Raw genomic sequence first — 23,932 nt, forward strand, 5'->3', positions numbered from 1 at the left:
AATGAGAAAATAATTTTTACGTTTTTTAAGAGCTCTTTCATTACACTGTAGAAAACCGTCACTTTTGCTCCATTTTTTTTTGTTATCATGGTTATAGCCAAACTCATCAATCAGCAAATGATTTCTACGTTTATCAAGATCTCTTTCATCAGACTTCAGAAAACCATCAACTTTGCTCCTCTTGTTTTGTTATCATGTTGATCAAGTTAAACCGGTTGGACCAGGTTTTCAATTTTAGTTAGAAATTAATAATAAAATTTTGTATCTTCTGCAGGATGAAGGTTTTTTTCTAAAGTAACTTAACTATATTGTAGGTTTTTGTCAACAGTTATCAAATAATTTTAATATTAATTTTAAAATAAAATATACATGATGGACCAACCATTATATATCGGAATTTAATTGACCAATTATGAATCACTAATGATCTTGACTCATTTTCTATTCCGTATACCAATGCTCTCCACTGCGACCAATGTCGTATCTCCTTCCATTGCAACATTGTATTGCTTCACTATATAATTCACCATGGCTGATTCCGGTTGATGATAACACAAAGACAAAGCAAAAGTGATATCAGAAACGTGACTCTCAAGTAAACCGGAAAATCCAAAAAATTAATACTTATATATATTGTTGCTTTGAACACAAAGTAATAAGATTACCTTTTTGACATATCAAATTTTCGGAAAGTCAACTTATATTAGTTTCTTTTCATAAAGATTTGTTAAAGTTTTAAATATTTTCAATCACGATAGAGATAAATGGCAGCTTTACTTATTCTTTTAAAAATTAAATAATTTGAAATATATATATATATATATATATATATATATATATATATATATTATATAGTGTGTTTCTTTCACTTCAGCATGACTTTCATTAGTCTCTGGTGACGGCTGAAACGACTCGTCTCGAGCTTCTGCCGTCGTCTTTTATTCAAATTGTTTATTTTACTAAGTACAAAAATCGACTTGGCTTCCACTGTTGAGTTAATCAGAGTCACGCCCTATTTATAAATTAGTCTCCCATCTTCCACTATTATTTATATGCTTCTCTCTCCATCTGCGTGTTTCAAAGAAACACAGAGGTTATTGAGTATTCAAGAGTTATAGCTAATCATTATGGTCGAGTCAAATCAGATAAAAAGCTCACCAGTCCCAAGCATCTAATGCATTATTTTTGCAGAACACTTCTCGGGTGTTTCTCAAGATTTACATCTTTGTCGTCTCCTATATCCAACATTTAGTTTCAAATCAGTGAAAACAGAGTTTAGAACACATTCAAGATAGGAGGATCTAAAGATGGATATTGGATCTAAGTCCGTACCGGTAAAAGAATGGATGTGAGCTCTTGCTCGCTGACCAGACATCATAATAGAAGTGCAAGTTGTGGCCATAACGATGATGTGGGTCAATCTGTAATTTCAAGAGAGGGGTCATTATATTAGATGGTCATTAGATTATAATAGATCAACGAAACCAAAAGGAACTAATAACTCTTGATCTTGTGTTTTGCTACTAAACACATAGATTTGTTTCTTCACATGTACTTAGCTTGTCTTTGATAAAAAGTTACAAAAAGATATAAGGACTTACAACTTCAAGCCAATGCTAAAGAGCTAATTTTTGAGTCTTTTCATCTTTAGATAAGCCTTTCCCAACCTAAAGAGTGAGATTCACGTTGGTTTTTCATAATAAAGAGAGATATAGATATACTAACAACACCTTGAGTTATAAGTAAACAGAGATAAAATGATGTCAGACGTTAGCACCTCGTTTTCTAGCTCGCGCCCATTTCGAAACATCGCCTCATGTTTCTCTTCTTATAAAAAAAAAAAGAACATAGCTCAAATCCAGAGCATTACCCTCTAGAGTCTTCCACCTACAACATTTCAAGCAATACCAATTAGGGTTAGCCTAAACATCTTTAAAAGAAATTAAAAAGAAGAAGATGGATCAAGTAACTCACCAGAGCTCCTCAACAACGATGGCACAATCTGCAAAAATTCCTTCTGGTCATGTAACTCTTGTACACCGTTGTAACGTAGTTGTAGCTGCATCAAGTTCGGTGAGATCTCTTACTATCCATAAATATAAAAAAATAATGGATCCACCGATAATGTAAAAGAAGATACTTTATTGATGCATACGATATTAGATCTCTTAGGGTATTGATAAAATAAAGAAAAAGAAGGAGGAACAACTTTTCAATAAATTAATCTGGCACTAACGAATCCGTATATTGCACGATCAAAAGCAATCTCAAAATATTTTAAACCTAATAAAAATTGCGTAACCTAAAAACAATTCACTCAACTTTTTGTTTCAAGAAAGCAAATATCCTAAAAAAAATATCTATATTTTTCGTATGAACCCATCCCTGGATGTAACCGAATCATAAATATGAAAGACAAAATGAAAATATTATTTTAAATATACGAAATCACAAATTATTTAAAACAAAACAAAAAGAACCAAAATCTCAAATATCAAACAACTTAATCAACTGATCATTCACAACCAGAGAAATCAATGTAAAAGTAGAAATACACCAATATGAAAACACAACCACCAATAAAAAACAATGATACCTCTACAATCTCAACTTTGAACTCGTCTTGGATAGCCGCTCATAGAGAAAAAGGATCAAACAAACCCTAATATTTTTGGAGAATTTATGCTTGACTAAAAAAAGAGAAATACCACGTTTACAAACTCTAAAACGTGGAAACATTGGAACCTTAATCTAAATTATAAATCCATAATGAAAACAAATTATATATAAAAGATCGAATATTACCTATCCACCGGTTCATAAAGTTCATAAAAGATCGAGTATTACCTATCTATATATATATATAAAACTTAAAAGAAGGAAAACACTGGAATGTTTAAAATATTCTCATCTCTAATACATACAAAGTAGTATTAATAACAATGTACAAATGATATTAAGTATGATTATGCAAAGAATAATCATTTTCCAAGAGCATGACCAATAATACTTTAAGATGAAAAAAAAAACAGAGCAGAGTTGAGATGTAATACATACCGAAACTCCATTTGAGTTAACCTAGGGAGAAGAAGAAGAAGTCGTAGTTATTGAGATGTAATACATAGCAACATCCCTCTTAAATGGAAGATCAGGTAATGGTAACTCAAAATTCAAGACTTGTATCGCTTGTTTTATCGAAGGTCTCGAGCTTTTTTATCAGGATGAGCACACCACAACCCTAAAACCAGAAGACACTCAGCTTCTTTATTATCGAATTCATTACCCTATTTCTCATCAACAGACGAAGTCATCACTTCTTGTTTTCCATAAAGTTTCCAAACTTTCTCCACAAGACTCTTCTCATTACTCTCTGAATCACTGTTATCTTCTTGCGTTCGTTCCAGCGATTTTCTCCCTGTGACAATCTCTAGTAAAACAATTCCAAAGCTATATATATCAGACTCTTTACTCGCACTTCCTTTCGTTACATATTCATGTGCCATGTACCCAAAAGTTCCAGCCAATCCTGTTGTATGGGAACCATGTTCATGGTTCATAACCCGAGCCAAACCGAAATCACCTAACTTTACATTGAAATCACTGTCAAGCATTATATTGCTTGCTTTGATGTCTCTGTGCAGTACACATTGATCCCATTCTTCATGAAGATAAAGCAGAGCAGAGGCTAAACCAAGAGCTATCTTGTACCTTATGTCCCAAGAAAGTAAATGGGGTCTTTTGCCAAAGAGGTGGGAGTTCAAGCTACCATTTAGCACTAACTCATATATCAGCAAGAACTCGTTTTTTTCATTACACCAACCAATGAGTTGCACCATGTTTCGATGTCTCAGTTTGCTGATGATCTTAACTTCATATAAAACTCTTTCTTTCGCTGCCTTGAATCACCGGATAATTTCTTCACCGCAACCATTGTATTGATTTCTTTCAAATTTCCTTCATAAACCGCTCCAAATCCTCCTTCACCTAGCTCTCTATGGCTTGAGAATCTGTTGGTTGCTCACACAAGATCTTTATAAGAAAACTTTCTTGGTCCTGCTTCCCTTTCAAGATCTTCGTTTATCGATATCATGTTTGCTATATCTCTGTCCTTCTTTTTTCTTTGCTTCCGTGACCAAACCACCACGATCGTGTGGACCAAAACTATCAGTAAAACAAACCCGGAAACCGAAATGCCAACTACCAATCCTATCTTGCTATCGGCTTTCTCGATATCCAAATTTGAACTGAGCTCCCATGATAAAAGTCTATGTTCCTCTGTGTTTGTTCCAGCAGCAGCTATAAACCCGAACATTACTTCTGATGGTTTGCGAGGTCGATGATGTAAGAAAGGCTTGAACTCTCCTTAGGATCAGAGGTTGTTAGCTCATAAGCCCAAGTCACACTTAAATTCTTAGTCACAAAATCATAAGAGATCTTTGCATGACCAATATCTTGGCTGTGTTAGCTTGCATTCCAACGTTTTCAACATCGATGTGTTCTTTCCACACATCCAACCTGCAAACAAACGTAAAAATAATTAATATTTCAATTTGAAGAAATCAGAATCTATAAAAAATTAAATCATGAAATCAGTGTCATCTCAACATGAAGAAAACAATCATAATCATTCCATAGTAAATTCGATTCATTAGAACCAAAACAATACAAAATATATATATTATCAAAACTATATATTTAGGTTAACGAATATGAGTTTTAATGGTGTGGCCGAAGCTCTATATTTATACCTTAATATCTAGGGCAAACCGTCATAATTATTTCTTAAATTTTAATTTTTAAAAATTAGAAATTTTCTTGATAAAAATATCCGTAATATATTTAGAATTTACCTTACTATTTAAAAAAAGAAAAAGAAAACGAAAATTCCGTATTCTAAATCAAAATTGAAACAATCAAACCCTAAAGTTTTCTCTCACGATTACAAAATTTTTTTAAAGCGATAGAATTGCTTAAAAGCCCAATATCTATTTAACAGTTTCATCACGATAGACATACCTATGCAATCTCGACCGATCTCGTTTTAGAGAACTCTGTTTTTCTCGAGATTCAAAAGAGACCCAGTATATTTTAGAAAGTAAATTAATTAATGTTAGTTTCAAAAAAACAAAAAGAAAATCATATAAATAATTCATAATAAAATACAAATATATATAGTTAGATTAGAGATTACCTTCTCGTAATCATCTAATCCCACACATTCCTTTTCTCTTTCCTTAACAGTTTCCCATATCAAAGACTCAATATGCCTCTCTAGCTCATCAATCTTCCCGTTCCCATGCTTCTTAGTCCCGAACACAACATATCTTGCAACCACAATTTTCAACAACATTACATTATATATGTTCATTCACTTAACTTGATATATTATATAGAGAAATTATTTTGAATCCACTTACGTGAAGCCATTGAGGTGAAGAGGATGTTGTTGTGAGTGATGGCCTTTTGAAGACATCTAAGCTTAGGTGTAATTCACCCCCGTCGAGTACGTGTACACTATCCCTAAACATCATTTTTTCCAATAAAATTATTCATACAAAATAAATATATAATAAATTCTCAAAGCGAACTTAGAAAAACGGTGAGAACCAAAAAAAAAATCTTAGTTTCTCTCAGTCAGCACAATTGATCATAAATTATTAACGATCCACGAGTGATCATAATCCAAACTATGTACATAACAGAAAGAAACACAAACATTTAAATAGGTAAATAGATGTAAAAATACCTTTCCAAACCTCGTTCTGTTATCATCAACACCACTTTCGTCCAAAAGCTTTGTCGATAGAACCTCCCACGCTCTACAAAACTGAAACACATACCAAAAGAATCAAATCAGCAAAACAATAAATTAACAAACTAATGTAAAAAATAAAACAAACAGCAAACAATATGCACACGACCTCTAAAGGTAAATGAAAACAATATATGCATGACAAACAATTTGATTTATCAAAATCGTAGCTGTATAAAAAAACCATAATGGTGAAAACTATCTAATGGGCACAGAAAAAATAATACCTAATTCTCTGGCCGATCAACAATATATATAGCTTTAAGATTAGGGCAAACATCAATTATTATCTTAAGAAATTTAACTTTTTAATTAGAAACAAAATCAGAAAACTAACAAAAACGAATATTAACTACTAAGATATAGAATTATCTAAAAAATTAACAAATAAATTTAAGCTAAGATTCCATAATCATTAAAGTCGAGACATTATGACATCCGTATCCCCAACGATTACACTATAAAATAAAAAAATTTAAGGGTGATTAAGACTAATCATCTCAAAACACGATTAGACTTATATACCCTTAACAATTAAGAACAAAAAATTTCGAAATTGAGGGTGTTTGAGACATTATTATAGAGATCAACACACGATTAGACTTATATACCCCTAATTACGAAGAAGAAGAAATTTCGAGAAGAATAATTCATTAAGGGTGTTTAGGACAAATCATTCCAACTTTTAACCACAGGCCTCCAATGCCCTAACTTTCAATATGGTGCGTTTCTACTTCTCAAATAATTATTGTAGAGATTGACACGGAAACTATATATATATATTTTTTTTTGTGTATTGTTTTTACTAAAACCAAAATGACGATTTTTTTTTGTCATATCAAAATGACGAATTTTAAACTATCTAATCGCGATAGTTAAGCCATATTGAGGCTTTTATAGTAGTTTGATGTTTTTTGATCAAATTCCTTAGGTGAGAGATATACTTTGGTTAATTTGAGGGTCTGTTTGCAATTTTACCTATATTATTTAGCATACAAATCCTTTTACAAAAGTAATCTTGCTTTTTATATTTACGTTTATCTTCCAAACTTTAAGTTTCTACATTCACATCTTTCTTTTACATTGTTCATTTATTCTTAGTTAGTTCCAAATCTTTATTTTATTATTATCATTACAGAAAACGTTATGAGAGATAAATCTTGTTGAGTTTTTAAGTTTTAACTGGTTCAATCAAGCATGCCATTTTTCTCAAATTTTATTTCTAACATTGTGATCAATTTAACGAACAAGAAAAGGTAAACAAAAATTCTTGTTAGATAAATTCCAGATCATATTATTTTGTGGTAAAAATTCTCAAAAAAAAATTTACGAGTTCTCACAAAAATTATCATTAAACATCTCTATAACTAATTTTCATTAAACAGTTGGTCCTAGTGAAGAGATATGATTCATATTTTACAGTGATTGATTACATCAAACAATGTAGCACACAGTACTACTGTAAATGTAAGAAACTTAACCAATTTCTATAGAAAATTTACTAAAATGCTCTGTTATAAATTTAGATTATTAGTTACGGGTCGTAATAAACGGGAATAAACGACCGAATCGTTTAAAAACACTTGCTAAGCAATAGTACAACTTCTGTACTTTTATTACACGTGTCACAAACCAAAGATCATTTCCACTGCCACGTATTCGATCACGTGGCTTTGTCCTGAGCTTTCTCTAATGCAATGGTTTAACCACAGACCACGAACGAACGAAGAACAATACTAACAGAGCCTTCACAAGAGATGTTTCGATTCAATTTTCGTCGTGAAATCTCCAAATCTACCGGAATTTATCACCGGAAAATCCACAGCGGTCTAGAAGATGCCGGTCCGATGGCGTCTCGGCTCAAATCACGTTCCGTTGTCCGGTTTAGCGGACCGGATACGGTTAAGTTTCTTCAAGGTTTGTTAACCAACGATGTAAGAAGATTCGGCGAATCCTCCGGCGAGAAGAACTCGGCGGTTCCTACGCCGAACATGGCTTCCGTTTCGACTCCGCCTATGTACGCGGCGTTGTTAACTCCTCAAGGAAGGTTTCTATACGATTTTTTCTTGTATAGCCCTTCGAAATCCGAGGAAAAGCTTAATCGGACTGGTTCAGGACCCGGGTCGGATTCGGGTCATGATGGGTCGGTTGAGTTGTTTGCTGATGTTGATGTTGACGTCCTCGATGAATTGCTTGAAACTCTCAAAAAGTAAGCTTTTTAAAGAAAAAATTGAAAAAATTAGGTCTTTAGGGATCTCAGTGTTAGCAATGTCAATGTAGATTAGGGTTTATTGACTTATAGATGATTATAAGATAATGCTTATGTTTTGATTTAGATGTTATCTCTATTGATTTTGCTGGAATGAGTAAAAAGCTCAGATTTTTAGAGAAGGAACGACTCTCTTGTTAGTATTATTTCTGATTTGTGTGTTCTGAATGTTGATAGGTATCGGTTGAGGTCCAAAGTGGATATAGAAAACGTTGGGGAGGAGTTTTCGTGTTGGCAGCGATACGGTAGGAATCTTTCTGGATCATCATCTGTCGGTTGGGGCGGTGGTGTTGATCGTGCTGGTGAGTCTACAGCTAGTGGTAATAAGTATGGATGGCAATGGTATAAGGATCCAAGGTTGGAATGTCTCGGTTACAGAAGTATCTTTCCGGCCGATGCAACTCGTGAGTTTCTTAATCGAATAGAAGCTTTTATGTCATGAGCTTAAGCGAAAGCTTACGAATTTGGGGGGTTATTTTGTTTGTTTTGCAGCTCCTTTAGTTGAAGCAGATAAAGAAACAGATGAAAGCAATTACCTTTTATGGAGATTAGAGCATGGAGTTGCCGAAGGATCAGCTGAAATCCCTAAAGGTATTATCCGTTTCTTTTGTTTTTAACTCATTGTTCTCGTCTTCGTATTTACAACATGTTTTTGTGGCGTTTACAGGCGAAGCAATTCCGCTTGAGTATAATTTTGTTGGTCTTAATGCGATAAGCTTTGACAAAGGCTGTTATGTTGGTCAAGAGCTTATAGCTCGTACCCATCACCGAGGTGTCATCCGCAAACGCTTGATCCCATTACGATTCATCGATAGCAATGGAAAAGGTAAACTGAATTTCCCTACAAAGAAAATCGAATATCTCACATCTTATGATCAAGAAAGCAACTTCTGGTCTTAAACTAAATTTTCGTATAAACTGCAGAGGTAAACCAGAAGATCGCGGCTGGAGCTGAAGTAGTTGAATCAGGAACGGGCAAGAAAATGGGAACGGTTTCAACGGCTTTGGGTAGCCGGGGAATGGGTGTAATGAGGGTAGAGGAAGCCTTTAAACCATCAGCTGAATTAACAGTAAAGGACTTAGAGGACGTGAAAGTCGAGGCAATCAGACCAACATGGTGGCCAGCTGAATGGTTCCAACAGAATCAATCAGGAGTTGCTGCAGCTTAGTAACAACTCAAGGTAAAATAATCTTTTTACAAAATTTTATGATTTTACTTGATAAGAGTTGAGGATTGAATGGTCTCTTTAGTAATGGAAATTTGTTCCTTCTGTCAGATTATTTTTGCAGTTTAAAAAATAAAGTTGAATACTTTCCGGCGAGGTATTCTGGATCGGGAAGCAACAAGCTCGTCGCTTTCATTGTATTCCACTGTTTAACTAATAAATGTTGGAACCTTCCGGCGAGTTTTAGCCGCCAGATAATTTTGTACTAATTGCTACAAATTTGGTTGTCTTATCAAATTTCTATATAAGCGTAAATAAATCAAAATTTCAAAAAGAAGGAGAACGTTTGGTTTTGAATCATGGTATGTTTTTAAATAACCTTGGTCCGATTCCGGTTAAGTATCCGGTTTACTAATTTGGCCCTTCCTGTGGTATTACTATAATTTCATTGAGAATGGAAAACAGAGACGGCTCTGGCTGTTTAGGGAATCTTCCGTAGTTCCGTAATCTTTTCCGTTTGTTTTCTTGTAACGCCGTTAAAGTCTCCATATATAACAGATATATGTATGTTCTCTAGCTCATGAGAGAGCATTGTAAAACAAGTTAGGGTTTTTGTTTTTTAGAGTTTTTCTGTGCATACAAGGTGCTCGACGAATTGACTGTGAGACAGAAACTAGAAAAAGACTCTCTCAACATGTCTTTTGCAATGTTCGAAGAACAAAAGCTTCATAGGAGAGGTGATTACACTTTATGGAAGACGAGAATCCGTGCTCATCTTGGTGTTCTTGGTTTGATGGACGCTTTAAAGATTGAGGAAGAAGATGGAAACAAATATGTTAGAATAGCTGAAGATGAGAAACTTTCTGCAAATTTGAGTCCTGGTCTTGAAGAAAAGAACAAAAAGGCAAGGAGCATGATCATTCTCAGTGTAGGAGATAAGGTTCTGCGAAAGATTATGAAGGAAGAAACAGCTACTGGTATGTTACAAGTTCTAGACAAATACTATATGACTACTTCTTTAGCAAGGAGGTTTTACTTGAGAGAGAAGTTGCATAGTTTTAGGATGAATGAAAGAAAGTCTGTTATGGAGAATGTTGATGAGTTTCACAGGTTGATTGATGAATTAGGTAATGCTAAAGTAGAGATATCTAATGAAGACCAAGCTATATTTTTGTTGGTTTCTTTACCAGAGCAGTTTGATGAGGTTAGAGATTCGGTTACGTATGGTAAAACAAGCTTGACAGTAAATGAAGTCATTGATGCTGCATTGTCCAAAGAGATGGAATTAGGTGAAAGTTATAGAGGATATGATAAAAAAGTATAGAGAGAGGTCAAGAACAAGGATTGAAGTAGAAAAGTTTGATGGGAGAGGTGATTACATCTTATGGAAGACGAGGATTCTTGCTCGTTTTGAGATTCTTGATTTGATGGAAGCTTTAAAGATTGAGGAGGAGGATGGGAACAAATCTGTTGGAACAGGTCTAGAAGAGAAGAAGAGAAAAGCAAGGAGCATGATAATTCAGAACATAGAGAATCAAGATCTGCGAAAGAAAATTATGAAGGAGGACACAGCTGCTGGTATGTTTCAGGTTCTCGACAAACTCTATATTACTAGATCTTCAACTAGCAGGACTTACCTACAGTATAAGCTGTGTAGTTTTAGGATGAATGATAGCCAGTCTATAGAGGAAAACATTGATGAGTTTGAGAAGTTAGTTGATGATTTAAGTAATGCTAAGGTCTCTATATCTGATGAAGACCAAGCTATACGTTTGTTGATTTCTTTACCAAAGCGATTTGATGATCTTAGAGACGTGCTAACGTATGGTAGAACAAGCCTTACACTAGACGAAGTAATTTGTGCTGTACTATCCAAAGAGTTGAAATTTGGTTCTGAAGGATATAAAGAAACTGCAAAAGAACTTGATGTGAGAGGCAGGTCTGTTAGTAGAGATAGGTCAAAATCCAAAGGAGAGAAAGGTGCTTGTTGGATTTGTGGGGAAGATGGCCACTACAAAAACGAGTGTCCATCTAGGAACTTTGAGAAGCCGAATAAGGAACGTACTTATAAAAAAGGAGAAGCATCTGTTACAAGAAGGTAAAATGCTCGAGCACTTAAGAAAGATGCAGCTTTGTGGGAAGCTCCTTTGGTGCCAATGTATCTCTTGTAACTTTGATTGGTAACTAGCAAAAGCTTACTAATTTTTGGTGTTACTTGTTTGTTTCGCAGCATCGTAAGTTGAGGCAGATGGAGAAACACACAAAACAACTACCGTTTATGGAGATTGGAGCATGGAGTTGTTAACGGCGGCCTGGCAGGAGCGTAGTAATCACAATTTCGATAAACCTATCTTAGCAGTTTTACTTGGAGAGTTTAATTTCAACAACAGCTTGATGTGAAAGGTTTTCGTTATTTGTTAAGACTTCAATAGTTGCACTAATGATGCTATTACAAATTCCAAACCACTTATTAAATTCATTTTAAACCTTAAAACACACAAAATTAGAATTTCCAATTTGGATTTGAAAACCTTGATAACTAAAATACATAAACTTTTCTTAAAATAGAGCTTACGTGTGACCCAAGTTATGCAATAAAATAGATAAAACCCTAATTTCAATCCTCTGTTCCAAGAATCATCATTGATCGTAGAGCACAGTCCGACACATCGGGCAAGTGTTTTTGCGGTAGAGCCACTCCACGAGACAGCCCTTATGGAAGACATGGGAACAACTCATGCGAGTGGGTGATGTTTTCGAACTGGAGAAAAGACTCTGTAGACAAATTGAACACGACTCTGTTTCCATGTTCACACTCTTCAACTCCTCTGCTTTTATCCTCCCTAGTAAAACCATCCTCGATACCTTTAATGAGGCCTCGTCCACACGTTCGTACTGGTAAGTAACTGTGACGCTCACGTTCAATTCAACGCCGTTGTACCCAAAACCTGAGTTGATTGCAGCCGTTGAGATCTTTGGGACTAAGTATTCGCACAACCAATGGTCGTCGCTATGGAGTCGATCGTAGAGTAACGATTGGATGTGGTGGTGACTACAACTAGGGACACTGAAATTGATGCGAAGTGAATTATAGGAAAGCGGAGTGGACTTTACGGTTCGATGGCCAGTGGCAGGGTTTATAAGGGTCTCATCCTTTATGGTATTGATGATGAGCAGGATTGAGTTTGTATATTCTTCTGATGAAGAGAGACTTCTCTCAGCTTGGACATGAACTTCCACTACGGGATTGGGAATGGGATCATTCATGTTTGAAAGAGGTTTCTCAAAAATATTCTTAAGAGATTCACAAGAAGTCGTAAATTGAGAGAGAAGAGAATTGTGAAGATTTAGGGTTCGGTAGTAAGAGATATATAAGCGTGTTCAACTATAGGTTTCCTTTTATCTATGATTTATTGTTTATCTCACCAAAATAATATTAACTATATCTATGATTTTTTGTTTGCAAAATACCCTATTCCATTTTTTTCTCTTTTTAAAACTACTCCCTCCGTTTTCGAATAGTTGTCGTTTTAGAGAAATTTTTTTGTTTTTAATTAGTTGTCGTTTTCAGTTTTCGATGCAAAATTTATTACTTTTTATTTTTTATATTTATTTTTATTATGCAACTTGATTTACTATTGGTTAAATTATGTTTAGGTAGATAATTAATGATATTTTTATATTGAAAAACTAACAACATTAATAGTTTATTAATTTGTGTGCATATAGTTAAAACGACTACTATTCGAAAACGGAGGGAGTATTTTTTATATATAAAATTACTAAAATAGCCTCAATAAAGTTAGTAATAATTAAAAAGAATTATCATTAAAACAGAAAATCCATTAGCTTAATTTTTAAATTAAAAATTGATGTAACTAACAATTTTAAAGATAATTCTTATCTTTAGATATTTTTTTAAATAATTTAAATTCTTGGAATGTTGGAGATTGATGTGAAAAATATTATAGACTTTAGAATGTTTACAGATATTATCTTGTTAAATTTTCCTATATAGAATGTTTATTATTTTTTTCTCTTAAATTTCGAATTTATTTTTAATTTATTAAAAATACAGTGTTTTAAATGTGGATAAAATTGTCATTTTACATATTAAAATTTTTTTTTTTTATGTTTTTGGTACGAAAATATTGTATTTTTTTTTATTGAAAATAGGGAAAAGTGTATTTTTCAAACAACAACTCATAAATAGGGTAGTTTTCAAAATCTCCAAAACAAAAACTTATTTTTCTTAAGTTTACTCTATATAGTTTTTGCTTAATTTTGTTATTTAGGAAATTATAACTCTTTGATTGTATTATTTACAGTGGATTGCATTGTTAATTTTTGTTATTAAGATTAAGATTACTAATATTGAATATATTTAACAAGTAATTTGATATTTGTCTAAAATATTAATGAAAATTTAACAAAAAAAATTCAAATGAAATAATATATATTTTTAATATAAAAATTATAATCATGATCTCTATATTTTTGCTAAAAAAAGAAAAATATTTATGAGATAACCATTGGGCATCTCACCAATGGAAGTTATATTTAATTTCAAATAAATTAGATAATTTTGAAAACTACCATATTAATCAGTTTTTGTTTGAAACATACACGGTTCTCTATTTTCAATAAAAACTACAATTTTTTTGTACCAAAAAAATAAAAAATATAATTTTTAATATGTAAAATGACAATTTTATCCACATTAAAAATGCTGTATTTTTAATAAATTAAATTAAATTCGAAATTTAAAATAAAAAATAATAAACTAAATTCGAAATATTAATTATTTTTAACTATTTTTGAGATAAAAACAGTTTATTTATTTTATATATTAAAATTTAACAAGATAATATATAAAGAAAGTTTGAGATAAAATTTTCAATAAAAAAAAATCAATCTCCAACCCTCCAAGAATCGTAAATTATTTAAAAATAATATTAAAGATAAGAATTATCTTCAAAATTGTTAGTTACATCAAATTTTAATTTAAAAATTAAATTAATGGATTTTCTGTTTTAATGATAATTCATTTTAATTATTACCAACTTTTAGTGAGGATATTTTAGTAATTTTATATATTAAAAATAATTTTTGAAAGAGAAAAAAAAACAATAGGGTATTTTTCAAACAAAAAGTCATAAAGAGGGTACTATTTTTCTACATTTACTCAATTTTTTTACTAGACATGGTTTTATCAAAATGTTGACAAAAATATCAAAATATAATTTTTAATTTTTTAAATATCTGTTTTTTAATTATTATATTTATTGTATGAACTAAAACAATATTAGTTTAATATTTTGTATTAACATTAAGTAATATCAATGAAAATTAGACACAGTGGAGCTTTATACACATATAATTTTATTTTATCATTTATAAAAATTAAAAAAATAACAATACATACACTACTTTAATTAATATACTAAACTCTGAGATAATTGATTTATCAAAACAAGAAACCAATTATAAAATGAAAAAAAATGTTCATGTTTAAATGAGAGAGATGGTTTATCTCATTTGAAACCCAAAATGAAGATGGCCTAAGAAGTTTCCTCTCTCTTTTTTTTGGTCTATTGGATCGACATATTACGAATTATTGCAGCCAATGGTAATTCTAGGTGGATATGTAAGTGTCAATATTTCCTAACTTTGATTGGAGACAAAAAAAATCTTACTGATTCCTAATTTTGATTGGAGACAAGCAATATCACGATTTCGAAAATCAATCTCAACAGCTTTTTGATATTACAAACTGATTTAAAACCCTAAAACACACACACACACATTCAATTTTTTGTGTGAGTTGTGACACAAAATTAGAATTTATAACTTCGATTGGAAACCTTAATAACAAAATTACATTATTTTCCCAAAAAACTAAAGCGTTGTGAAATCAGTAGATGAAGCCCTAATTAATTTCAGTCCTTGGTTCCAGTCATCATTCGTAGAGCTCAGTCCGACACAGGGGACAAGTGTTTTTACGTTTGAGCCACTCCAAGAGACAGCGATTGTGGAAGACATGGGAACAAGCCATCCGTGTTAGGCCGATAGGTTTCGGACCGGATAGATTCTCGAGACAGATGGAGCACGACTCTGTGTCCATCTTCAAGCTCTTCAATTCCTCTGCTTTCACTCTCCCTAGCAGAACCATTCTCAATGATTTCTCGACGTTTGACGTAACGAAGACGGTCTGGTAAGTAACTGTAACGGTCATGGTCAAGGTAAAGCCGTTGCGTCCAAAACCCAAGTTGATGGCCTCCGTTGAGATCTCTGTGGCTAAGATATCGCACAAGCAACCCCAAGGGTAGCCAACTAATCGATCGTGGAGAAGCGTTCGGATGTGGTCGAGACTAGAACTACGGAGATTGATATCGATGAGAAAAGGTGGTGAAACCTGAGTGGGCCGGCGCCGGGTTTGATGACCGGTTGTTGGGTTTTCAAAGATCTCTTCAGATTTGGTGTCGATGACAACGATGACTGAGTTTGGTTGTGCTGGAGAGAGTTCCTTGCGATTGATGATGCTAAATTCCACTTTGCGAGAATTCATGTTTTGAAACGAAAAGAGAAAATCCCAAAAATATTCAAACAGAGAAGAAGAAGAAGAGATTCGCAAATCGTAATGAGAGCAAATTGAGAGAGAAGAGAATTGTGAATAGCTTTAGGGTTACGTATACGTAGTGAGGATATATATAAAAAAGCGTGTTCAACGGTCATATCATATATGATATATCTCAGGTTCTAGTTTCCTTTTTTCTTTGTTACCTAACAATTTCCTTTTTTCTGCCACAAAGCAATTTCCTTTTTTTTTTTTTTGGGCTTATGGGTCGATAATTTTCGAATTATTGGAGCCAATGTTAATTCCAGGTGGATATCTAATTCTCCTTTAAATGATTCATTAGTGGCTAACATTTGTTATTTCTTTTGTTATTCAAAACTACCTGTATATTATAGAGAATAGAGATAGGTCAAAATCGATCCAAAGGAGAGAAAGGGGCTTGTTGGATTTAATTTGTGGGGAAGATGGCCACTAGTGTCCATCTAGGAACTTTGAGAAGCCGAATAAGGAACATACTTATGAAAAAGGAGAAGCATCTGTTACAAGAAGGAATACACCTGCAGCTTTGTGGGAATTCCTTTTGGTGCCAATGTCTCTCACTAAGTGTCGATATTTCTTAACTTCGATAAACCAATCTTTAACAATTTTACTTAGAGCTAGAGTTTGATTTCAGCAACAGCTTGGTGTGAAAAGGTTTTGGTTATTATTAGTTAAGACATTACGAGTTGCATGTAAACTTAAAACCAGCACAGTTGCAAGTAATGGTGCTATTACAAATTTCAAACCTCTTCTTGAATAGATTTAAAACCTTAAAACACACAAGATTAAAATTTCCAACTTCGATTTGAAACATTGATAACTAAATTACATAAACTTTTTCTTAACAAGAGCGTACGTGTGACCCAAGATATGCAATAAAGTAGATAAAACCCTAGTTTCAGTCCTCTAGAGAACAGTCCGACACATCGGGCAAGTGTTTTTGCGGTAGAGCCACTCCACGAGACAGTCGTTGTGGAATACATGGGAACAACTCATGCGAGTAAGTGTTTTCGAACTGGAGACTAGACTTTGGAGACAGATGGAACAAGACTCTGTTTCCAGATTCAAACTCTTCAATTCCTCTGCTTTGATCCTCCCTAGTCGAACCCTCAATACCTTTAATGATGTCTCGTCGACACAGACGTACGGGTAAGTAACTGTGACGTTCATGGTCAAATCAACGTCGTTGTACCCAAAACCTGCGTTGATTACAGCCGTTGAGATCTTTGGGACTAAGTGATTGCACAACCAATGGTCGTTCCTATGGAGTCGAAACTGGAGTAACAACTGGATGTGATGGTGACTACAACTAAGTAGACTAAAATTCATGGGAATATAGGAAAGCGGAATGGGCTTTAGGGTTCGATGGCCAGTGGCAGTGGAAGGATTTACAAGGATCTCATCCTTTTTGGTATTGATGGTGAGGAAGACTGAGGTTGTATATTTTTCTGATGAAGAGAGACGTCTCTCAGCTTGAACCTGAACTTCCACTACGGGTTTGGGAATTGGATCATTCATGTTTGAAAGAGGCTTCTCAAAAATATTCTTAAGAGATTCACAAAAGAGAATTTGCAAATCGTAACGAGAGAAAATTGAGAGATGAAAGAATTTGTGAAGCTTTAGGGTATCGTAGTTAGGGAGATATATATACATATGTTGCAGATTCTAGTTTCATTTTTTTCTTTTCTTTGTCAATTTACGAATTATTTTCTTTAAATATTGATTCTTGTGGATAAAGTCGTTATTCTTTTTGTTTACCAAAACTACCTAATTAAGATAGGACTCGAATTTATTAAAAACAAAAAAATTAAATTACATTTTCTATTCCTTGCCGTAGGTAGAACGTGTGACACCAAATTAGAATTTCTAATCAACTTCGACTGGAAACTTTAATAACTAAATTACATGAAATTTCTAAAGAAAATAGTGCGAGTGACCCAAGTTATCAATCAGTAGATGCCCTAATTTCAATCCTTAGTTCCAATCATCGATCCTAGAGCACTGTAAAACACAACAGACAAGTGCTTTACGCTTGAACAACTCCAAGAGACACGATTGTGGAAGACATGGGAACAAGTCATCCGTGTTAGGTCGATAGGTTTTAGACCGGAGAGATTCTCGAGGTAGATGGAACACGACTCTGTTTCCATCTTCAAACTCTTCAATTCCTATGCTTTTGATAAATCAACTGGTTTATGTGTTTAAATGCTCTGAAATAGAAACCATTGGAAACCATTGACATTATTTATTAAATACACACAAATGACGGATATTCGGGAAAGAGCCGGAAAATATCCGAAAAGCCTTCGGTTCCTAATCGATTCTTATTTAAGAAACTAAAATACCCAGATCGGACCAAACTCATAAATGATGGATGGTCCAAAAACTAATGATTTATTAAATACACATAAATAAACCGAAAACTTCAACTGTTTCTAATTCTGAACATTTAATAACTATCATTTCATTCTTTATCCTCTCCAAAAGTTAATGGCGCTTAGCACAAGCTCCGACTCTAAATGGTTTTATTGTAATTCTTTCGAAGTTGAGGCCCATTGATAACGTTTATTTTTCATCCGTCTGGGACAAAATCTCCTATTGTCTCTTACTTAATTACCTTTCCCATTTTTGTTTATGCGCAAATCTTCTCTATTACTAATATATAAATTGGATAAATCAAACAAATAAACATGTAAAACTAAGGTTTGAAAACTGTTTTCGGATTGCGGTGCTTGTGGCAACATCAAAACATGTTTTTTTTTGTTTGTCATCCGAAATTAATTAAAATTCAAAAGAACCATTCCTGAGGAATGTTGTTTACAAATGTGATATGAAGCGGTTCTGTACGAACTTTTTGTGTCAGATTATCCGCTTTGACATTAGCTCTACGAGAAATGAAAGATAAAGAAAAAGATGAAAACTCCTCTTTGTCGCTCTGAAATTCCTCCAAATACACTGAAAACACCGACCATTCGGTTGGAGAAGACACCATCTTCACCAGGTCTGAACAGTCTGTAAAGAACGCTACATCTTGATGATCTGCACCAATCATACACTTCATCGCCCAGAGAAGAGCCTCGACTTCGGCATGTAGTGGAGATAGACTTCTACGGAGGTTCGCAGCTCTCCATTTGACGATGTACAGAACCACCCTGTACCGAAGAACTTATCACTTTCTTTCCACGATTCATCCACGAAACAACGATATAATGAATAGTTCGAATCAAAAGAAACCTCCCTCACTCGGGACAGAGTTGCCGAACTCACAACACCATGATTTTCTTCTTGGAACTCTAATTGAGCTGCTTGCCATAATTGTGCCTCTTTTCTGCTAACCGTAATACCTATAACGGGTCTTTATCTATATTTTCAAAGATTTTTGTTGGCGAGTTTTGTGTTTAACGATTAAATTGTTGTACCTTTTACTTGTTTCAGTAGATTTTTTTTTTTCAGTTACTCGTGTATTTCTATAACGTTTGTAAAAACTAAATACTTGAGATATAGAAACATTATAGAAATACACGAATAACAGAAAAATCGAAAATCTACCGAAACAAATAACGAACATCAAAAATTACAAACACCTACTATCATAGAGATTTCGGTTTTTCTGTAAAAACTTAACATTCATAAAAAAGAAATAGAATGAAAAATCTAAATAAATTTTGATTTTTTATTATATATATTTCTTTCTGAAATATCCTAGGAATTATAAAACATGTGAAAAGATGAGTCATGATGACCATTATACAGGGATACATGTATAGTGACTGCTACAGTCACGGCGTCAACGTTGACAGGCAGTTGATATCGGAGACTCTGTTATCTCGCCGTTAAATATTTCTATCGAAAAAGAATAATAAAAAAATTAAATACATATTTGTTCGATTTGGAGTTCTCGGATGTTGAGAATCTCCGATCGGCGATGAAAGGCGTCTCATCGGCGCCTGGAGATTACGTCTACTTTAAATCTCAGGTTCCTCTTCACAAGATTCCCGTAAGTCTCTTCTTCTTCTTCTTCCTCTCTCTGTCTCTTTGACTTTCTGCATTTGTTTACGCTTTAGAATTAGGTTTAATATCAAGCTCTTGAGGTTTTTGGAGAATTGTCTTAATTTCCGATTTATCTCTTATGGGTTTTAGGAGAAATCTTTCTGTGAGTGTGTAGTTCGATCATAATTGGGTTTATGCAGCTGAAATTCATATGATTTGGGTTAATTTTTGATTGAACCCTCTTCTTTGTCAAATTTGTTAGTATTGACATTTGGTTTCTTGTTTAAGAGCTAGTTTTTAGTTTAGTGATAGTGTCTCTCCGTTTTGATCTTTTATCTTCTGCAGATTCCTCTAGGGTTACCTTTGATTTGATCTATGAGTAGACTGCTACACAGTTAGTGAATTGTTTAGGTTTCTCTGGTTAAGTAAAGGAAGGTTTTTGAGATTCTTGTTCTGTATGATAGGTTAAGAAGGTTATTTATCAAGCAGCTAAAACAGCTATTTAATGGTTCTATAAATTTGTCGTTTTATCGGATTTTGTTGCTTCTAGTTGGGAAAATTGTAATTTGTTAAGCTGTGTAGATGTATTTCCTTTGTTTCAAGCATCAGAATGAACGATTTCATTATTTATGGTATTTGGTTTTTTGGGAATGTGATTATGTTAGTGAATAAACAATCTTTATATGCAACTCAACTGCAGATTGGGACAAAGCAATGGCGTTACTATGACTTTGGTCCAAAGACTGTTCCTCCGCTCATATGTATTCCTGGAATCGCAGGAACTGCAGATGTTTACTATAAACAGATTATGGCACTCTCTATGAAGGTAACAATCCTTTGTTCTTATCACTTGTAGCCTTGAACATTTGTTAGGCTATGGTAACTAAGATATCTTGTTTTCTTGAATGTTGAACTTGTTTTCTTAAATGTTGTTAAATCTGTAATTCCAGGGTTATCGGATAATCTCAGTTGACATTCCACGGGTTTGGAATTATCATGAGTGGATTCAAGCATTTGAGAAATTCTTGGACACCATTGATGTTCATCACGTAAGATCTATTTAAGTTACAATCACCATCTACGTTCCTAAATTTTTTTTATTGGTGCGGAAAGATATGACATTGTAAGTGATTGTACTTGACCATTGTTAACAGGTGCATCTCTATGGTACCTCCCTTGGAGGCTTCTTAGCACAACTGTTTGCTCATCACCGTCCAAGGCGGGTTAAATCATTAGTTCTATCAAATACATATTTGGATACTCGCACTTTTGCTGCTTCTATGCCATGGGCTCCTTTGTATGTCTCTCTTATATGCTTGTTCCATCTTTATTTTTCTTGTTTGTGACTAAGAATTTGTACTGACTCTCAACGCTTTTTGGGGTGCACTGTGCAGTGTTAGTTGGACTCCTTCTTTTTTGCTGAAACGATACGTCTTAACAGGAATACGTGATGGACCTCATGAACCCTTTATCGCTGATTCTGTCGACTTTGCTGTTTCTCAGGTGGCTCCCCTGATTATTTTGTCTTTGATATTTTCTTGAACGGATCTAAATAACATGTGAACAAGGTTCCTTTGGTTTACTCTGATTTAGGTTGAGACATTGTCAAAAGATGATTTGGCTTCCCGGTTAACTTTAACAGTGGATGCTGCTTCTGTGGGATCTCTACTACTCTCTGATTCGTCAATCACTATAATGGATGTAGGTTTCGATTAACTATATCCGGGACTTGTCGTATTATCAATGTAATTTAGTTTTTCGTTGTCTAACGATGCTGTTTTGTCTCCAAAATCAGACGAATGATTACTGCGCAATACCACAACATCTTAAAGATGAACTTACAGAGAGGTATCCTGAAGCAAGGAGAGCTTACTTAAAGACTGGAGGAGATTTCCCATTCCTATCACGGCCCGATGAAGTCAATTTGCATCTACAGGTACATATCTACTCAGTATCCACAGCCCAATGATAAATATACAATACTCGGTATCTACAGCCCAATTTATATACATTTTAGTTATTTTCAAGAAATTATGAACCTCTAAAAGAAACTTGAAACTTCTCTACCTATTTTTTAGGTTATATACCGTTGAAGGGATTTTTTTTCAATCAAACCGGTTTTATTGCTTGGTAAAGGAACATCCTGTTACTGCATCAGAAAATTATAATCATATGATGAATCTCACTCTATGTTTGTAGCTGCACCTAAGGCGGGTAGGAGTAGAGCCACGACCCGAAGTGGTTAAAAGCATTTCAAAAGGCGGCGCAGATGGCACAGACGGAAGCAGCCAGAGCAAGAAGAAGACTGATGAGGAGAAGGACGACCGTAACAACAATATGCCTCAAGGCTCTGGAAGCTCATCTTCAGATCAATCACCGACATTTCCAGAAAGTTCCGGAAGCTCCAATGATCCGCCGTTACCCACAGACACCATTCAGTTGCATAGTTCATCAATGAACAAACTCATATTTGTTCAACTCGCTGGTGAAGTTTATCAGTCCTGTGTGGTTCTCACGTTGTGTTACTGTACATTGGTTTTGGTTCACGGTGGTGGTTTTATCTCCAGACAATTGGTTTAGTGTTCTTTATTTATTTATTTACCTCTTTTTTGTTGTTTAAATCTTTTTTACTTTTGGGTTTCTTTGATCTGTTTTGGTTTCTCTTGACTTTTGTGTAAGTTTGACAGACGAAGCAAGAGTTCTTTGTATGTTCCATATGTTTCAAGTTATTACACTTTTGGAAGAAAACTTTGGTGGGTTTGAGATTAAACCTATGTGTTTTCTATTATTTACACATTTTGCTCTTTTAAAGTTTAGTCACTCATTATTTATTTGTTTTTATCTTTTATTTTATTCAAAATCATAACTGATTTACCAGTAATGAACGTAAATCAGTAGAAAACTAGAAATGTTGTTTTTCTTTCCTAATAAAGTTAAGGAAGAAATTGTAACATTTACAAAATTCAGGGTTATAAGTGTTATATTTTTGTAATTCAATTTGTTTCGTCTTCTTAGAGCATGATTATAGGTGGGTTCTTAGTATTTGCTCTTAGCAATATTTAAATAATTTATTTGTAAAAGTGATTGTTAAGAGATAATATTTTTGAGTTAAGATTTTTGTGTGATTAATGGTAGGCTCTTAACATGTGGTTCTTAAAAAAAAAAAATTAATATAAAACAAAAATTCATAATTATAGAAAATTTAATAATTGTTACAAATTAAAAAAATTATAACATACATGAGATACAATTTATAACATACATAACATAAAGCATAAATGTTTTAAACTTAATTTCTGGAATATTTTGTCCATATATGCTCGACCAAATCATTCTTCAATTGTTGATGCATACCTCGATCACGAACTCGAGCTCTATTGGTCATCATTCCGAAGAAATTTGAAGGCATATCTGTAGAATATGTGAAATCCACCCGTGAACTTCCTGCAGATTCCGCTTGTTCGAATTCGGTCGTATCAAACAGAGTATACCCATCTCGTTCGTCTTCTACTATCATATTGTGAAGTATTATACATGCTCGCATAATATTTCCTATTTTTACCTTATCCCAAAGAAGAGCCGGATTTTTGACAATGGCAAATCGAGCTTGCAAAACTCCAAAAGCACGCTCGACATCTTTACGGCAAGCTTCTTGATGGGTTGCAAATAAAGATGCTTTCTCAGTTTGTGGAAGTGAAATAGATTGGATAAAGGTAGCCCATTTAGGATAAATGCCATCCGTGAGATAGTAACCCAAATTATACTCGTTCCCGTTGACTGTATAATTCACTGCTGGTGCTCGCCCTTTTAAGATGTCATCAAAAACCGGAGAGCGATCTAGAATATTGATATCGTTTAAAGTACCTGGCGGTCCAAAAAACGCATGCCATATCCAAAGATCTTGGGAAGCTACAGCCTCTAAAACGATCGTTGGTGTTCCAGAGGCACGTGTATATTGTCCTTTCCAAGAGGTAGGGCAATTCTTCCACTCCCAATGCATACAATCAATGCTTCCTATCATCCCGGGAAATCCTCGAATCTCTCCAATAACGAGTAGCCGTTGAAGATTTTCTGCAGTG

At 33.9% G+C, this 23,932-nt stretch overlaps 5 protein-coding genes, 2 long non-coding RNA genes and 1 pseudogene across 7 annotated transcripts; 2 read left to right on the top strand and 6 right to left on the bottom strand.

The window, feature by feature from the left end:
• Positions 1–412: 412 nt before the first annotated feature.
• Positions 413–1,882, bottom strand: LOC110227561. Its single transcript, XR_002331276.1, has 4 exons — positions 1,778–1,882; positions 1,602–1,667; positions 1,333–1,421; positions 413–532 (listed from the first exon to the last, which is right to left on the bottom strand). It is a non-coding gene; the product is annotated as an uncharacterized LOC110227561 (long non-coding RNA).
• Positions 1,883–1,995: 113 nt separating this feature from the next.
• LOC9310823 lies at positions 1,996–4,482 on the bottom strand (annotated as a pseudogene).
• A 747-nt stretch (positions 4,483–5,229) lies between these two features.
• LOC9310824 lies at positions 5,230–5,837 on the bottom strand. Its single transcript, XR_002331275.1, has 3 exons — positions 5,747–5,837; positions 5,418–5,520; positions 5,230–5,324 (listed from the first exon to the last, which is right to left on the bottom strand). It is a non-coding gene; the product is annotated as an uncharacterized LOC9310824 (long non-coding RNA).
• A 1,675-nt stretch (positions 5,838–7,512) lies between these two features.
• LOC9310825 (putative transferase At4g12130, mitochondrial) lies at positions 7,513–9,552 on the top strand. The gene is made up of 6 exons (XM_021022038.1): positions 7,513–8,021; positions 8,259–8,485; positions 8,574–8,672; positions 8,749–8,907; positions 9,006–9,262; positions 9,359–9,552. Exons 1-5 carry the CDS (start codon positions 7,570–7,572, stop codon positions 9,248–9,250), a joined length of 1,182 nt encoding a protein of 393 aa, XP_020877697.1. The 5' UTR covers positions 7,513–7,569; the 3' UTR covers positions 9,251–9,262; positions 9,359–9,552.
• Positions 9,553–11,744: 2,192 nt separating this feature from the next.
• Positions 11,745–12,735, bottom strand: LOC9308715 (E3 ubiquitin-protein ligase At3g02290). The gene has a single exon (XM_021022068.1). It carries the CDS (start codon positions 12,512–12,514, stop codon positions 11,888–11,890), a length of 627 nt encoding a protein of 208 aa, XP_020877727.1. The 5' UTR covers positions 12,515–12,735; the 3' UTR covers positions 11,745–11,887.
• A 2,350-nt stretch (positions 12,736–15,085) lies between these two features.
• LOC110227545 lies at positions 15,086–15,900 on the bottom strand. Its single transcript, XM_021022071.1, has one exon. It carries the CDS (start codon positions 15,813–15,815, stop codon positions 15,207–15,209), a length of 609 nt encoding a protein of 202 aa, XP_020877730.1. The 5' UTR covers positions 15,816–15,900; the 3' UTR covers positions 15,086–15,206.
• A 403-nt stretch (positions 15,901–16,303) lies between these two features.
• On the bottom strand, positions 16,304–17,430 carry LOC110227544 (probable E3 ubiquitin-protein ligase RHC2A). The gene has a single exon (XM_021022070.1). The coding sequence runs from the start codon at positions 17,379–17,381 to the stop codon at positions 16,770–16,772; it is 612 nt and encodes a 203-aa protein (XP_020877729.1). The 5' UTR covers positions 17,382–17,430; the 3' UTR covers positions 16,304–16,769.
• A 2,283-nt stretch (positions 17,431–19,713) lies between these two features.
• On the top strand, positions 19,714–22,641 carry LOC9310827 (maspardin). The gene is made up of 8 exons (XM_002872600.2): positions 19,714–19,860; positions 20,554–20,679; positions 20,804–20,902; positions 21,008–21,150; positions 21,248–21,356; positions 21,447–21,554; positions 21,649–21,789; positions 22,053–22,641. The coding sequence occupies exons 1-8, from the start codon at positions 19,789–19,791 to the stop codon at positions 22,431–22,433; spliced, it is 1,179 nt and encodes a 392-aa protein (XP_002872646.1). The 5' UTR covers positions 19,714–19,788; the 3' UTR covers positions 22,434–22,641.
• Positions 22,642–23,932: the final 1,291 nt, after the last annotated feature.

Source organism: Arabidopsis lyrata (assembly GCF_000004255.2).
Source record: "Arabidopsis lyrata subsp. lyrata unplaced genomic scaffold ARALYscaffold_6, whole genome shotgun sequence".
NCBI lineage: Eukaryota > Viridiplantae > Streptophyta > Magnoliopsida > Brassicales > Brassicaceae > Arabidopsis > Arabidopsis lyrata.

Bases quoted from the DNA above. Each gene is read 5' to 3' on its own strand.
- LOC9310825 (XM_021022038.1), top strand. From the start codon at position 7,570: ATGTTTCGATTCAATTTTCGTCGTGAAATCTCCAAATCTACCGGAATT. The intron at 8,486-8,573 runs GTGAGTTTCTTA...TTTGTTTTGCAG, and splicing joins CTTTCCGGCCGATGCAACTC to CTCCTTTAGTTGAAGCAGAT. The intron at 8,908-9,005 runs GTAAACTGAATT...TATAAACTGCAG, and splicing joins CATCGATAGCAATGGAAAAG to AGGTAAACCAGAAGATCGCG.
- LOC9308715 (XM_021022068.1), bottom strand. From the start codon at position 12,514: ATGAATGATCCCATTCCCAATCCCGTAGTGGAAGTTCATGTCCAAGCT.
- LOC110227545 (XM_021022071.1), bottom strand. From the start codon at position 15,815: ATGAATTCTCGCAAAGTGGAATTTAGCATCATCAATCGCAAGGAACTC.
- LOC110227544 (XM_021022070.1), bottom strand. From the start codon at position 17,381: ATGAATGATCCAATTCCCAAACCCGTAGTGGAAGTTCAGGTTCAAGCT.
- LOC9310827 (XM_002872600.2), top strand. From the start codon at position 19,789: ATGAAAGGCGTCTCATCGGCGCCTGGAGATTACGTCTACTTTAAATCT. The intron at 21,357-21,446 runs GTGGCTCCCCTG...ACTCTGATTTAG, and splicing joins TCGACTTTGCTGTTTCTCAG to GTTGAGACATTGTCAAAAGA. The intron at 21,555-21,648 runs GTAGGTTTCGAT...CTCCAAAATCAG, and splicing joins CGTCAATCACTATAATGGAT to ACGAATGATTACTGCGCAAT.